At 29.2% G+C, this 15,231-nt stretch overlaps 1 protein-coding gene across 1 annotated transcript in view; it reads right to left on the bottom strand.

The window, feature by feature from the left end:
• Positions 1 to 2,472: 2,472 nt before the first annotated feature.
• LOC128386267 (synaptogenesis protein syg-2-like) overlaps positions 2,473 to 15,231 on the bottom strand; it is a 60,112-nt gene continuing 47,353 nt past the window's right edge. The window contains exons 2-6 of the mRNA XM_053345273.1: positions 7,387 to 7,502; positions 6,182 to 6,292; positions 5,812 to 6,015; positions 4,385 to 4,681; positions 2,473 to 2,906 (exon numbers count right to left, since the gene is read on the bottom strand). Coding sequence (XP_053201248.1) covers positions 2,473 to 2,906; positions 4,385 to 4,681; positions 5,812 to 6,015; positions 6,182 to 6,292; positions 7,387 to 7,502 — 1,162 coding nt within the window. The remainder of the gene's footprint in view (positions 2,907 to 4,384; positions 4,682 to 5,811; positions 6,016 to 6,181; positions 6,293 to 7,386; positions 7,503 to 15,231) is intronic.

The raw sequence follows: 15,231 nt of genomic DNA, 5'->3' as shown, positions 1-15,231 counted from the left end.
CATCAAGATAAATGATCATTTCACTGAAACTATTCACCTTTTGATGAGTAGCAATTAACTTTCTACGTGACCAATCAAACTTTAAATCATATGCATATATTATAATACAAACTTATGGTTCATAAGTGTAAACAATTAAACACTAATTTATCTACTCAGTTAAACGATAATTGTTGGGTTTATGTAAGTTAATTGCATGAAATCAATTATTCCAAAAGTTATTGGAATAATTAGTTAGCGTTTAATAGATTTTCATTATTATTCATTAAGGAAAATTGTTACTTTATTCCAGAATCTGAGATGAGATTTTTACTAGACTTATCAATGGTCACGGGCTGGGATAATTCAGTAAATGCTAAGACATATTTCCTTATGAAATCAGAATTCTAAGAAGCTATAACGATGGAAAAGTGAGTAATAAATATTTTGTTCGATAAAATTATCATTAAATTAGCATATTTTGATTATGTATCAGATCAACAGAGTAAAATTCATTTTAGAAGAAAATTTATCGAACTGATTAACCAAAAGCTACTATTACTATTTAACATTTTCTTTGTTTTTCTTTCAATATTAAAAGATTTTAAATCATGATACCAACTGATAAGAAGCAATTATTCATTACTGGGAAATGCTTTCACCCAGATTAGCATGCAATTCATTATTAATATAAGTATCAGGTGAAAACAAAAAGTATTAGAAACTTTTACCTCTCATGAAAAGGATGAGTAAAATGTTTATGGTGCAATAAATGATGTGGCAAGATGATGATGATGATAAGAATAAGGATAATGTATATTGTATATAGAAAGTTTAACCATTTCCCTCGATCAGTACAAATAAGAAGGTAAAATGTTTCATATTAAATTGTTGAGAGTATTATTTGTGGCTTCGTTGATATATTATGTTGAAGCGAAAATATTTTCTAGCTTCATGTTAATGGCTCAAAGTTTTTGTTTGTGTGGCTTTTCAAGGTAAAACAAGTAACAACAATAACATCTCAACATCTCATGGGATAAGAAAGTTCATGATACAGAAATTCGTGAATCACACACAGATACATACACAGTGGGTAAGGTGATTCAAAGATGATTTTAATCGATAGATTCCCTTGAGTGAACAGAGAAAAAAAATCTCAAATAACTTTTCTTTACCAACATTTTCGATATTCTCGATAACAAACATAATATACATTATACTGTATTCGTGTCATCATCATCATTATAATGATGAAATTGTATTGAATCAACCAAGAGCTAAATACTTCACAACAACGAGCAATTAAAAGTTTCACATGAAATATTGGTCAATCAATGGTCGACAATAGAAAAGTTTAATTGGTTAACTCGTAAAATTGCTCATGTAAAGACACACCATTGATGAGTAGATTAATTTATGAATATGAAGACAATTTGAGAAAAAATTGATTCAAGTTTACATTTTCTGCTAGTTTCATCTCGATCTGTCGTCATTTTAATCATGTTACGCTCAAAAGAGTCATCATATTAGAGTTAACATGGCAGTTTATAAAGTTATTCAGATGAATTTCCTGTTCACAGAACTTATGATGACTAATTATAATTTTCATTATTTGTATTCTTTGTTCATTTTCATTTGTAATATTTTTTTCGCTCCTCGTGATGATTGTGCAACTCAACATCATGATTCGGGATAAAGTGCGAAAGACATTTATTCTAGTAGATTATTCTGATTATTCAATAGAGCAAAGATGAACAACAACTCAACTATTGATGATGAAAATGATGAAGCAACGTTGGAAAATATTACCATTATCCACATCATTCTGTGCATCAATCTCAGAATCCTGATTTTTTTTTCTCTCTATCCTCAGCTCCCTGTCTCCTCTTCTTTCACTATCTATCTTCCTCTGATCATCATCATCATTATCTTGATCCTTCATTTCTCTATCTCTCTCTCTCTCTCTCTTTATCATCTGCATCTGCTTTTGTTTACTCATTATTACAATACAATGAATCCAATGCGATGAAAAAACAATCAATCATCAACTATTGCCTTTGAAAACCATGATTCCGTTTGGCAATCAAATTTATCGATTCATCGATTTGAACATCAACATGAATCATGAAAATATGAACAAGACGAAGATGATCAGTAACCCAACATTTCCGTTCAATAACAACATTTGACTATATTATTATTATCATTTGTATGACTATTATCATTATATTCAGATTCAAACATTACACTGAATGACCTTTCAACATGACCGATAAAAATGATAATATCCATTCATTCATTCATTCATAATAATGTTTCCTTTTACCCTCAAGAAATATTTTCAATGTAATATCTCAATCAATTTCATGATGATGGAAAAAGAATCAAAGGAAAGATTGTAATTTTCAGGATAGAAAATTTCAAAAATTCTTTTGAAAAAAAAATGAAACTGATCGTTTATTAACCTTTTCCATTCAAACATTTAATCTTGGTTCAAGGGAGAGAAAAGAAATTCAGTTCTGATGAATTTTTCTTTTTCAATTTTCTCCGTGAATAAATGATATTAGAAAATAAAGAGAGCAGTAGATAAATATACTTACATAAAATTCTGAGATTAATCTCATGACTATAACCATCACCTTCAACATTTTCAGCTGAACAGCGATATTTACCCGATCGATGATGAGTTATATTTCGTATGGTCAATGAGTGATTACGAAAAATAATCAAATCACTTGAGATTTCATTGGGTGAATTATTATTATTAATTTGATTAGCATTTGAAAATGAACGTCCATTGAATTGCCATGAAACATATGAAATGGGCGGATTTGAGATTACATGACATTCAAATGTGACATCGCTCGACTCCCTGACTTGATCATGATAAAGATTAGATCCAAGAGATAATGATAATTTAGGAGCAACTGTAATCAAAAAGATCAAGAGAAATTGATTAGAAAAAAAGTCATGATAAACAAAATCAGAATATCGTCACGACATGATGGATGAACCAGAAAAATTTGTCACCAAAGTAGCTTCATGCCATCAATATCCTTTGATTTACATTACAAAAATCCATATGATTACCACACAATTGGTAAACAATTAATCCGTTATTTACTTAGTGTTAATGATCTAGAATCAAGTTAATTGTTTCTGATCACATGGATTGACAAGGAACAGAAATTAAAACAGTTACTCTACAGATAATAGCGACTTAATTATCATCATTATCAGAACATTTTCAACACAACTTCAAATCAATTAATCCAATAGATTGAAAATCATCCAATGAGAATTGATTAGCAGTTTAAAACATGATGATAAAGGTGATAATCCATCCAAAAAGTATCACATTGTTTCATGATCCAACTGAATTTTCATTCATGTGCATTGAGAAAGTTTAATAACTTTCCCATTGTTTATATTATGAAAATAATTGTCATTAATTTTGGTTACGTTTGATTTAAAGATTATAATGGGAAAAGGTTGACATGAAACGAAAATCAAAATGATAGTAATCAAGGTAATCGTGATAAATATCAACTTAATGATAGCTATTAGGTATTCAGAAGCAATTAATTAATCTATCGATTTACGCTTCAGGTAACATCTTGGTGAATGAAAGTTGATGATGAACAAAAAAATTAGCAAATTTCATCAACACTTTGAAAAAAAGTTTCTTTTCTGACTTAACCTTTATACTATCAAATATTTGACTTAAATTGATTGTTACCTTGATTTTTTACTCCTGTTATTTACTATCATCAACGTCAACGGTTAATCAACACCATTATCAACAGAATCATTATCATTATCATTCTGTTATCCATTACCACTCACATAGACTTTTGGATGTTAATCATTTTCGGTCTCATTTTTTCTCTCACTTTTTTTTTCTTTACAATTTCCTTCCAATTTTATCTCAATTTAATTCACAGAACTTTTTTGTTCTTTTTTTTCTGTTCAGAATTTTCATTTTCTGTCACCCATTTTTTTCGTCTTCTTCTTCTTCTTCTTTTTCTCTTTCAAACTTATTCCAAGATTATTTTAGTTTATTTTTTTTCTCCACTCGTTTTTTTTTCTATCCATAGTCAATCCTAGAACAAAGAATCTCCTATCAACATAATTATCTCAACAATTCGAAAGACTTTAACTAACTAATTAATGATCCCCATGAAATTTACACCCAAAGAGAAGACAATTTCTTATTTTCTTTTCCACTTCATCTGCTACTTTTATCTTAAATCTTCATCATCATTTAATTATTTTTTCTCGCCAGTAAACTTCTTGATATAATGACTAAAGTTTGAATAAAAGTGTTATACCTTGGATTCAGGTGACAAATTCTGTGTATAAACCAAACCTTTACCCTGTTCATATCAGAGTTTTATTTACTTACAGTATACATCAAGTATCCATGAATCTTCAATGGCACTATCAGGGAGAATTGAATGATCGGCTCGACATGAAAGTACTTTACCATTATCTTCAGCTATTGGAGTAAAATGAACTATGGAAACTGTTACATTCTCAGAACTTGTTACATCTTCGGAAACATGTTGCAATCGCTTTGGTCCTTTCCACCAAGTAACAATCGCCGGAGGCCTGGAACCTTCCGATTTACACGTTAATTCAACTCTTTTATCGGTAGAGAGAGCATGTTTCGGGCTCATAATATGAACTTTTGTTGGTCGAACTAAAAAAAGAGACAAAAATAAAAAAGAGAAATAAAAAAAAATTCGAACCCATTAAATTAACTCAATGTAAACGATTATCAACATGTTGTTATTCATTTAATGAGCACATTATCTTAATCTCTTCTCATTTATCATATCAACCAGAAAAAAAAATAAACACAAACTGTTCAGTTCCGTAAGCTTTTTTTTTCATCATTTACTCTGATCATTTTTATCTAAACACATAATCTAAGCATAATCTTCACCATGTAGTTCAGGGTGAGAAGAAAAAAAAAGTTCTGATCAGTCATTAGTTGCAGTTAGATAATAATTTTCTAAAGTTGTAACTCAATCAATTTTTTTTCCTCTTCTTCATCCCAAGAACTATTTTTCTTAATCTTATCATGTTCTTAAAGAGAAACGAAACTTTTAGTGACAAAATCCTGATCCATGACTCTATCAAATGTGATAAAAGTAATTTCATGGAATACAGAATAACGATAGAAAAATGGATAATCCAACTCGATAAAAAACTAATCAGTCTACATGAAGATGAGTTCGAATTAGGAAAAATTTTCTCAAATGCCGAATGAATCGTTAGCTTGTTCAAAGTATCAATTTCAATTCTATTGTTCTAACATAATAGTTTCATTTGCATTTTCATTGTCTTCCTTTTCGTTACATATTATATACAATGTATTCTTTATTCCGAAAAGAAAAACTTTCCAATGATAAGATTAACAAAGAACAAGGCTAATACAATATTGTATTGAATTAATTTCTCGATTCATCATCAGTTATCCTCATATTCAGAGTCTTTTCATCATTAATCCCTCGAGGATAAATATCATCATCATTATCAATCTTTTATCAATTATTGGTCTCCAACGTAAATTTTTACCATGATACTTTCTCATGTTCATGAGTTATGTTAACACATATTTAATCATCATTAATTGTTTGCCTGTTTACCATAAAATAATTGATCGTTAACTTAAAGATCAATTATTTTTTACTATGTATCAATATAATGATAAGCTAATGCTATCGAGTTATCGAGTAGTAAGAAAAGCATAATCGTTGGATGAGATTAGATGATAATCTCTTAATCTTATATCAGGTTTACGATTAATGTTGAAATTCAACTTACGATTTAAGTCCAATGTGATGCTGGTTGATACTGGTTTAGTTAAATTTGAATTATTTGCAATGCATGTTAACGTTGTCATCAAGTCACTTCGCTGAATATGATTTATTGCAAGTTCATTACGAATTATTCCTTGGATGGTTATATTCCAAGTCTCATCTATTAGATGACCGTCTTTATACCAACGAAGTTGAGGATGAGGCGAACCTGTTAGAAGGGAAAGATTCATTTTTTTGTCATCAAAACAAGAGAATCAATAATCGTTTGAGTTAATCAATATTTGATAACAACTCTGAGAATTCTGATATCCTCTCATTTTGACAGGTTTATCAAAGATAATCTAATAAAATGAATAATTCACGAGCTCCCTTACCTCCTTCAGCTTCACAGATTAAGGTCATATGAGCACCTTCATTAAAAGGTCCAACTAGATCACGTAGTCGCTGTCCGAATTCATCCATGATGACAACATCTCTTGGTCCAACTGAATTTTACGAGTTACGAAAAAGAAAATCAATAAGAATGTTGAAATTTCTCGAAAAATTTCTCGAATCTACATTATCGGTTCTCGATTCAGTATTTAAGTACACTCGCTGCTAATGATTTCTTTTTATCAACTTCTCTTTTTTTCTCTCTCATTATCTTATTATATTTTTATTCAATTCTGGAAAAAATCCAACAATTTGATGAAATTTTTCTTTCTACTCTTAAATACTGAAAAAAGTATTTATACAAGAATTAATTCAATAGTTTACTGTTCTGAATTTATTCCAATAATAATTTAGTGATAATAACAATACACAATTCGAGAACCGGAACTTTCATGGAGAAAAAAAAGACTACAGAACAAAAAGTTTTCCTTCTCATTCAATCTTAACGGAAAATGAGCTTTCATGAAAATCCAATTGTTTCTTTCCATTCATTCACTTATTTGCTCATTTATACAGCGAAATAAATACTAACCCTCTAAATGCTACACTTTTTGTATTATTATGATAATATTTAGTTCTGTTTGCTTGATGCATTTACCATAAAATGAGGAAAAGAACCTTAGTGTTCAAGAATAATCAAAAAGAAAGAAAGAGATACTACAGAAAGAATGAAAACCAAGAAGATGACAATGATGAAACAAAGAGAGAGAGAGAGAGAGAGAGAGAGAGAGAGAGAGAGAGAGAGAGAGAGAGAGAGAGCTCATAATATTCTTTGGGTTATATTGGAAGAAGATGGAGAAAAGCACCAGAGAATCGACTATCGTCATCATCATCATCGTATTATTATTATTATCGTTCTTTTCATTTGATAAGCTTTCTATCAATTCCCAGAGGTGAAAAAGTAAACATTCATTGACAATATCTGAGAACAACTAACAGGAATAAAGTTAGAAGTGTTGATTAAGGTGAGAATTGTGATAGAGATGGAGAATCTGATTAGGGTGTAGACAGGAACAGGAGGTGTCCAAAGAATGAGGAAAGAACAGAGACAAGAAAATGCTAATAATTGGACATCGAGAGAGAAAGAGAGAAGAAAAGAAAGAGAGCAAAAAAAGCTAAAAAAGAAAACAAAATAGTTGTTACTTACTTATGACCTCTAATTGGACAGTTCGATATTGAGTTCTGCTTTTACGAAAATCGATACGGCAACGATATTCACCAGCATCGTCTAGTTTCACCGATTCAATTATTAAAGACGGAGGCCTGAGAATTAAGCAAAAAAAACAGAATTAAATTAATCAAACTGTAAAATTAGAAACACAATTGAAGAGTGACAACTTTATAAAGGAAATACAAGTAAATCTCAATAGATTAACAAACAGTTAGAGTTTAATCATGACAAGTTTCTAACAAGCACTATCAATGTAAACGGAAGTATTGGGATTAATAATACTATTTCCGTTCTCTTATCATGTAAGTGAAAACAATTTAATCTAATCTTAATACAGTAACGTTTGATATGGATCATCGTCGATCAATTAATCACCTTTACTTAATCTCAAACCTCAAAGCAAAAAAAAAACCAAACTTCTTATCACCATTAAGAGATATCAACATTCAATTTACTAATTGTGATAAACGATTATCAATGAAAATTCTGATCATAATTTACAAGATGATTAAAGTAATAATGGGAAAAGGCTCACAGAAACCAAATCTCATCTTCATTATCAAAGTGTTTACAATTAGATTGTAAGAAAAGTTTCCTTCCATATACTCAGCTGATAACATAATCATGATTACCTGAATTTCACCAATCATCAAATATCTAATCTTCAGGTAATAATATTGTGAAACGAAATTTATTTTCACCTTCAATATTTAATAAATTTCTCTAAATTCAGTTTATGTTTTCTTTTCTCACCTCAATCCGATCAATAAGTTGAAATTGTTTTTCTTCTGAACAAAATGATATATACAGATAATAATAAAAGAAGAAGAAAAAATTTTCTATTCTTCTAAGTCGAAAAATAATTTCCTCAGTTCATGATGGAAAATTTCACCAAGATGTTTTTCTTTTACACAGGTAAATGTTGAAAGGAAAATAATATGCGAATTCGTACTATTATTACTAAAAGAAGAAAGAGAGAAAAAAGCCTCAATTCGAATTTGGAACGATTTCTTATAACTGTACTCATGGTTTTTTCTTTACTTCAATTGAATTGTCGATGAGAAAGAATAGAGAATAAAAAATTGATTCGAAAATGTAGAGCATCGGATGAGAAAAGATACTTTATTAATTTGGTGTTGATTTTATTTCTAAATAAAATTTTACCTGTGATTTTAATGTCACACCTTTAGGGCTTTTATCAGACTAATAGATTCCAATAGGAACTTTATTTTCTATTTCAATCACAGTCAAATCAATTGATTGAGAAGACAACAAATGATACATGGTAAATTTCATGGTGAAAAAAGTAGATAAGTTGAAATGATACAGATAATGTTCGTATTCATCAATTGATGCTCAAAGCAATAGACGAAAAGTTGATTGATCAATATAATTGAAATTGTTTTTCTTTCTTTTTTCAATTTCAATTTTGCTCAATAATTTGAATGAATTTTAGACAATTTTTTCTCCAATATATTAATATAAATCATTCTATTAGATAATTATACTTACAATCGATTACTATAGCTTATTGTCGTAGTCTTTTTTGTCCTGAGTCTCTGGAGAGAATCAGTAAATTTAGATTTCTATTAGAATTTTCCAAGAAAAAGCTAAATTCTCTATCTAATATCATTTTTCCCCTTCTTTTTATTTTGCTACCAAATGAAATCCCAGAACATTATTATCAGAAAGTTTAAATACTCAACAGAATAATTCGTTTTCTATGTCATATTGTTCAATAAATGTCAAAGATTAAAGTTCTAAGCTTCAATGGTTGTATATAATGTCTCGAAAAGTTAAATTTGATTACTAATATAAAAGATGAAATTGATAAGTGATTTTGATAATTAGATCAACGCTTAATCACTCATTGTTTCAATCTTGGACGGTTCAGTTTATCAATAATTTCCAGGTTCACAATAAGCTTAATTATAACTTGATTATCTCAAATGATGATAATCTATTGTCGTTGTTAATTGATGTCTCTTCAATTATAAAAGTAACGGTTTTTTTCTTGCTTCTCTCTCTCTCTCTCTCTCTCTCTCTCTCTCTCTCTCTCTCTCTCTCTCTCTCTCTCTCTCTCTCTCTCTCTCTCTTTCTTTCTTTCTTTCTTTCTTATCATTATAATGTCAATATGTTTGTTGTTATTATCAGACATTCACCTTGGTTTTTGAAGGGTATCATAGTCTAAGAAAAATGTATCATCAACAGTAAATGTTGTAAGATTAACAAGTTAAGTAACAAGAAAAGACGTAAACAAATAGTGAAGACACCAAGTGAGATAAAATGAGAGAGAGAGAGAGATAAGAAGAAGAAGAAGAAGAGAAAAAAATGTAAAGAGTGAGCTAAGTGTTGAGATGATCACATTGATGACAAAAATGACCAACAAGATGAAAGTAATGATAATGGAGCACAAGAAAAAAGGACAAGATTGATGTTCAGGTTAAGCTTTGATCTTTCGATATCTTTCACTCTCCATGTCGCTTCATCACTTCTCATATCAGAACTTTTTTTTCGTCTTATGCTCACTTTTTGCTTTCATCATCTTCATTTTCATCTCTATTTTCACTTTCCCTCTCTTTCTCTCCCTTGATTCAGGTCTACAGTCGGCGACATTTTAAGTACATGTATACATGGAAGCAAAAAATTTATCCACTGTCATCTCATTTATCTCTCAGCACATTGTTTTTTTCTTCTTCTCTACTTTCATCTCCTTCCACTCTCTCTCTCTCTCTCTTCCTCCTCCCTTGCTTTATCCACTGAAGACCTTAATACGCCTACAATAATCCAGGCCAGATGAGAGGATAAATTACTTTTCTCTCTCTCTCAATCTCTGAATCTTTGTTTTTTCTTGCTGCCTTCTCCGCTATTTTATGCTTAATCTGATGTATTATTATTGTACCAAAAAATACATGAGCTGAGAAATCCTCTCAAGTTCAATGGAACCGATGAAAGGTCCAAGCAAAACTGGACAACTGAACATCCATCACTTTCAAAACATTGTCATCATAAAAAGTCATCGAGTTTTTTTTCACTCTTATTTTTTATTGATATTTTCATTTTCATTTTTGTTTGTGTTTGTTTTATTTTCCTTCGTTGTGTCCATCAACACGCAACAACAATTTACTTAGTAACTTTCTGCTCGATGCAATTTCTTATCGATCAAGTTGTAATACTATTATTTAAGTTGAAGTTATCCAAATAATTTTTCAGTTAATTAGCCGAGTTGATTTTAAATTAGTTGCATCAGGATTTACTTTTTGCAAATTAGCTAAGCGTTTGAAACAAGTTCAACTCTACAATTTGACATTTATAAACCGATACAAAATTATTAGGAATCAGCCGATCAATTTTTTTATGATTTTGAGCTAAAATAACACGATAATATATTAATGTAGACAATAAACATGTAAACATAATAAAATTTCCTGTGATAGTTTCATACTCTGAGTATGAAGAAGTTGTAACTTGTAGGATAGACATAGAATTTTCTGATTTTGGTTCATAAGGATTATCAGAATCATGATGATATTGATGAAAAGAGATAAGGTAGATTCGTTAACTAGATTTAATAATCCCTTAGAGTAGTCAAGGGAACTACAAAAAAAGTTGGAAAACAACAAAAATCTTCATCTTTAAAGATATAAGAATGATAACCATTGGTGGTGATAATGTTATTTATGAGAATGAAGATAATCGTGAGATAAAAATAAAGACAAAGATCAATGAGAAGAGAGAAAGAGACGATAATGATGATGACAAAATACCGTTAATGGTCTGCCAAGAAGGAAATGTTACTCCAAAATCTATGATGAGAACTGTAAACTAAGAAGATGAGGATAAACAAGAATCATGTTGAGGTAATTCCAAGGGAAACCATTGATGAAAAGGAAAATATTCTAAGATTTCAAGAAAGATATTCTCAACTCTCAATAAAAACAAGGTATCAACAAAACGGAAATGACTTTTGGTCGAAAAGCAAAAAAAAAGATATTTTCTATTGAATATCTGAATCTTTTCTGTTTGTAATAGTTGTTGCATCTTCATCAGTTTTCAATCGAGAGATGGATTAACCATTTCATCAACAATTTAGATCATAAGTTAATCGTCTTAATAAATATGATGGTTGAAAAATAAGATGAATTAAATGAGAAATAACTGTTACCAAGAAAAATTGTGATTTTCCTCTGAAAATCCTTTAATATATTAATATCTTTTCATTTTTTATTCCGTTGAAGTTTCATCTAAATCTCATGAGATGGAATTTCTTTTCATTCATGACTTTCTAATTATCTTAGGATAGGATAATTCACGAATATAAATAACAATTCAATTACTATTGCATAATATTCACAGGATTTAATTGTTGAATTAATTTTCCAACTTACAATTGAATATACTTATATTTACTTGGATATTAACCACAATCTCTCAAGCAGAAATCCATGAGTTTCAATTTATCATGGAAAAAGTAATAGAGAAGAGAAAAAAAGTTTTCTTCCTTTTCCATAATATAAAAAACAATGAGCAAACAAAAAAGTTCAGTGGTAGATTAAAACTCTTAATGTACAATTGAAGTTTAATATTTACTCAATTACATTTTTCGCTTCTTGATTTATTATAAACAATAAAAATCCAAACAAATCTAATCTAATTAATCTTATCAACAACTTCCATTGAAGATTAAGAGTGTAATCATTAATGAGAAATCATTGAGAAAGAGAGAGAGAAAGAGAGATTGAAAGTTTATCAACAAGATAATATCATGTACACATTATTAGATAATCTAAAGAGTATCTTGTTTCATTTACTGAAACAACGATAATAAATGGCGATTATTTCAAGTTACATGAATTAAACTACTTCCGGGTTTCTAATTTCAATCAACAAGAAGATAAAGATTAACCAAAGTCTATCAGGATTATTTAATTGATTAAACAATTGATTTGATTGATAAGATGAAGAGAAAATTTTTCTTCACCTTTAAGGGATTCGATTAATTTGTTAACATTTTCAATTTCACAAGTTAAGTTAAAGAGTTAATTGTGTAATCAGACATGATTGAATTGATAAAATAATGTATTTACTTTATTTAATTGCTCATTTATAATTGATTTGATTGGAATCACAATTAAATGTTAATTAAAGATCACATACAATTTAAACCTTAATCGTCAAGGGATTTAGATAATAATTAACTATTCAAGTTTAGCTCTACTTTTATTACTTGTATTGCTCCTTTAATGAAGATACAAAGGGAAATAGTTAGTGAGTGAGCGAGCGAGAGAGAAAATGTTTAGATTGATTTAACTAATGTAATAGTGAACTATTAACTTAATTGCTCTGTGTATTCAATAGACTACCATTGGAATAATAATTTGAACAATTATCGTTGAACCACATAATTAAACAACAAAATGAGCGGTTTAAATAGAGGCAACAAGAACAAGGATAACAACAACAACAACGAACTCGATAGAAATTAGTTGGTCATTTTGTTTAATTACCACTGACCATTAAGTAGGTTGAATAGATTACTGGCTTAGATTGAATATTATTATTGTATAATTATCATCATTAATTAACTTTCTGTCTGTAATCAACTCTTTTTTTTGCTGTTCGACTAAAAATCTCTTATTCATGATGATGTTCATCAATCAACATCAACACCCGATTTTTTGTTTCCATGATTTTCAGTCTGAAATACTAATTCAATCATATCATGGAAACACTTTTAATATTATCCAATTCTAATCTATCACTTGATTAAAGTTAGAAAAAAAGTTCTGATGATATGAAAAGCGGGATTTTCTCGTAAATCTTTATCAACGATAGTTCATATTACATAATATGTACTATGGTGAATGGAGTTCATGATGGAAACAGAAAAGGTGCAACTCAGCTCAGGATAAACTTTCTTTTCCTTTTAGTGAGCTTTTTGGAGATAAACCAAACACGACGATGGTTGAGCTATTCAATGTTCAGTAGTCGAACTTGAAAGTTCTGGTTCTCTTTGTGTTTGTTTGAAGCAAGTATCGTTTCATATGAGTAAATTTTGGAAAATCATTTTATCACATTATTTTCCATTTAAATTAAAAATTCCAATTAGATTAGTATTATTTAAATTGCAGGACTGATTGATTTCGGCTAAACTTGTTATTGAATTAAAGCAATGAGAGTAAAGATTATCTCTGCAATAATTATTCATTTACTTTAGTATTATTATCATATCGATGAATACTAATTATGTATTTCATTAAAGGACTAATAATGATCATGTAAAATGATGATGATTATGTTTTAATGATTAAATAATTAATTGTGTATTTATCATATTTATTCATCTGATAGTAATGAGAGTTAGAAATTATGATAACGATTTTTGAATAATAATAATGTTACATCATTGAAAACATAACTTAATCACAATTCAATCAATGAGCTTAAAACATTCAACCCACATAATTTTCCTGGTTTATGATTATTGGAAAATTATTTAGCCGATAGCTTCAAAGCTGCTTTGTGGACGAAAACAGTCATCTTCAGACCGGCCCCAGGCCAAAGTTTCCGCTTGACCAAAGTGTATGCATTGGACCTCAATCGGTACAGAATTTTTTGTGGCAAATTGAAACAGAATTTATGATAAAAGGCATGAAAATTTACGCATGGAGATTAATTTACCCTTGAATTTTTCAGTGTTTAAAGGAAATTATTTCTTCATAACCCATGTGAGGAAACCGATTTCCTCTTCAGTTTCTTCGGTTTCTTCCTTAATGTCCAACTCAAAATGGTAAAAGTTGACAATTTTCACAAGTATTAAATCATCTTTGATGCTTATGAATACTCCTATTGGATATACATTTATGTCTATTGGAAAATATGATTTTATCAGTTTCATATTTAGAACAAGAAACAAAAAGAAATAATATTTCAAGTTCATAGACAGAAATAGTCTCATGTGAAGATGAATTGTTTTGATTTACTCTATTATCTTTTGATTTATTGTTATGATATTTCATCAAATTCAGAAGTTCTTACGATCAATTTTAACATGAAATGAAACTTAAAATTTTCTTTTAAAATTATTTATCTGTATTTTCTGATATTTCTGTTGTCGCATCTCTCTTATCCATCTCTGCCATCATGGATTCTTCATCTCTATTTCTTTATACTTTTTGTTCACTCTTTTATCCTTAACTCCCAGCAAGATATCATCTTTATCATCTTCAACACAGAGAATCCTTCATTCCTTAATAATAGTAATAATGATTATCTTCATGAGACTCTTCAATATAATACAAGGAAAACGATTGTACAAAAATCGTCAAATAGAAAATTTAAAATTCTTTTTCATTTTCTCTTCGATCCCTGGTTAATAAAATAACCATTTCACTTGAGAGATTTTTTTTCGAACTTTTTTCCGCAATCTTTCAGCTCACTTCTAATTCACACTCTTTATCATGATTTTCCAGAACTTTAACCATGTTGAGATTTCTCACTTTCTCATCTTTTTTTTCATCGGTCTAATCGATGTTCAAATTGATCGAATAAGCTTTTCCTCTACATCCTATTGAACTATTCATACATGACAATGAAAATGATTTGACAGTTTTCTCAATATATTTTGTTTACTCTCAAGTATCATGATGAAATGCTTTGGATAATTTTGTTTCTCTCTCTGCATATAAACTTTATCAACTTGAAGATTTCATCTGATTTCATGTGATAATAATGATAGTACATGTTATAAATACTACAGGTTGATTGTAAGTCATTGACAATAAAGTGAAAATAATAAAATATCACAGAAGAGAATCAAAG

Source organism: Panonychus citri, unplaced genomic scaffold (genome assembly GCF_014898815.1).
Source record: "Panonychus citri isolate SS breed McGregor unplaced genomic scaffold, ASM1489881v1 Contig00068, whole genome shotgun sequence".
NCBI lineage: Eukaryota > Metazoa > Arthropoda > Arachnida > Trombidiformes > Tetranychidae > Panonychus > Panonychus citri.
The sequence above is the reverse complement of the archived record's forward strand: the minus strand, read 5'-3'. Positions and strand labels throughout refer to the sequence as shown.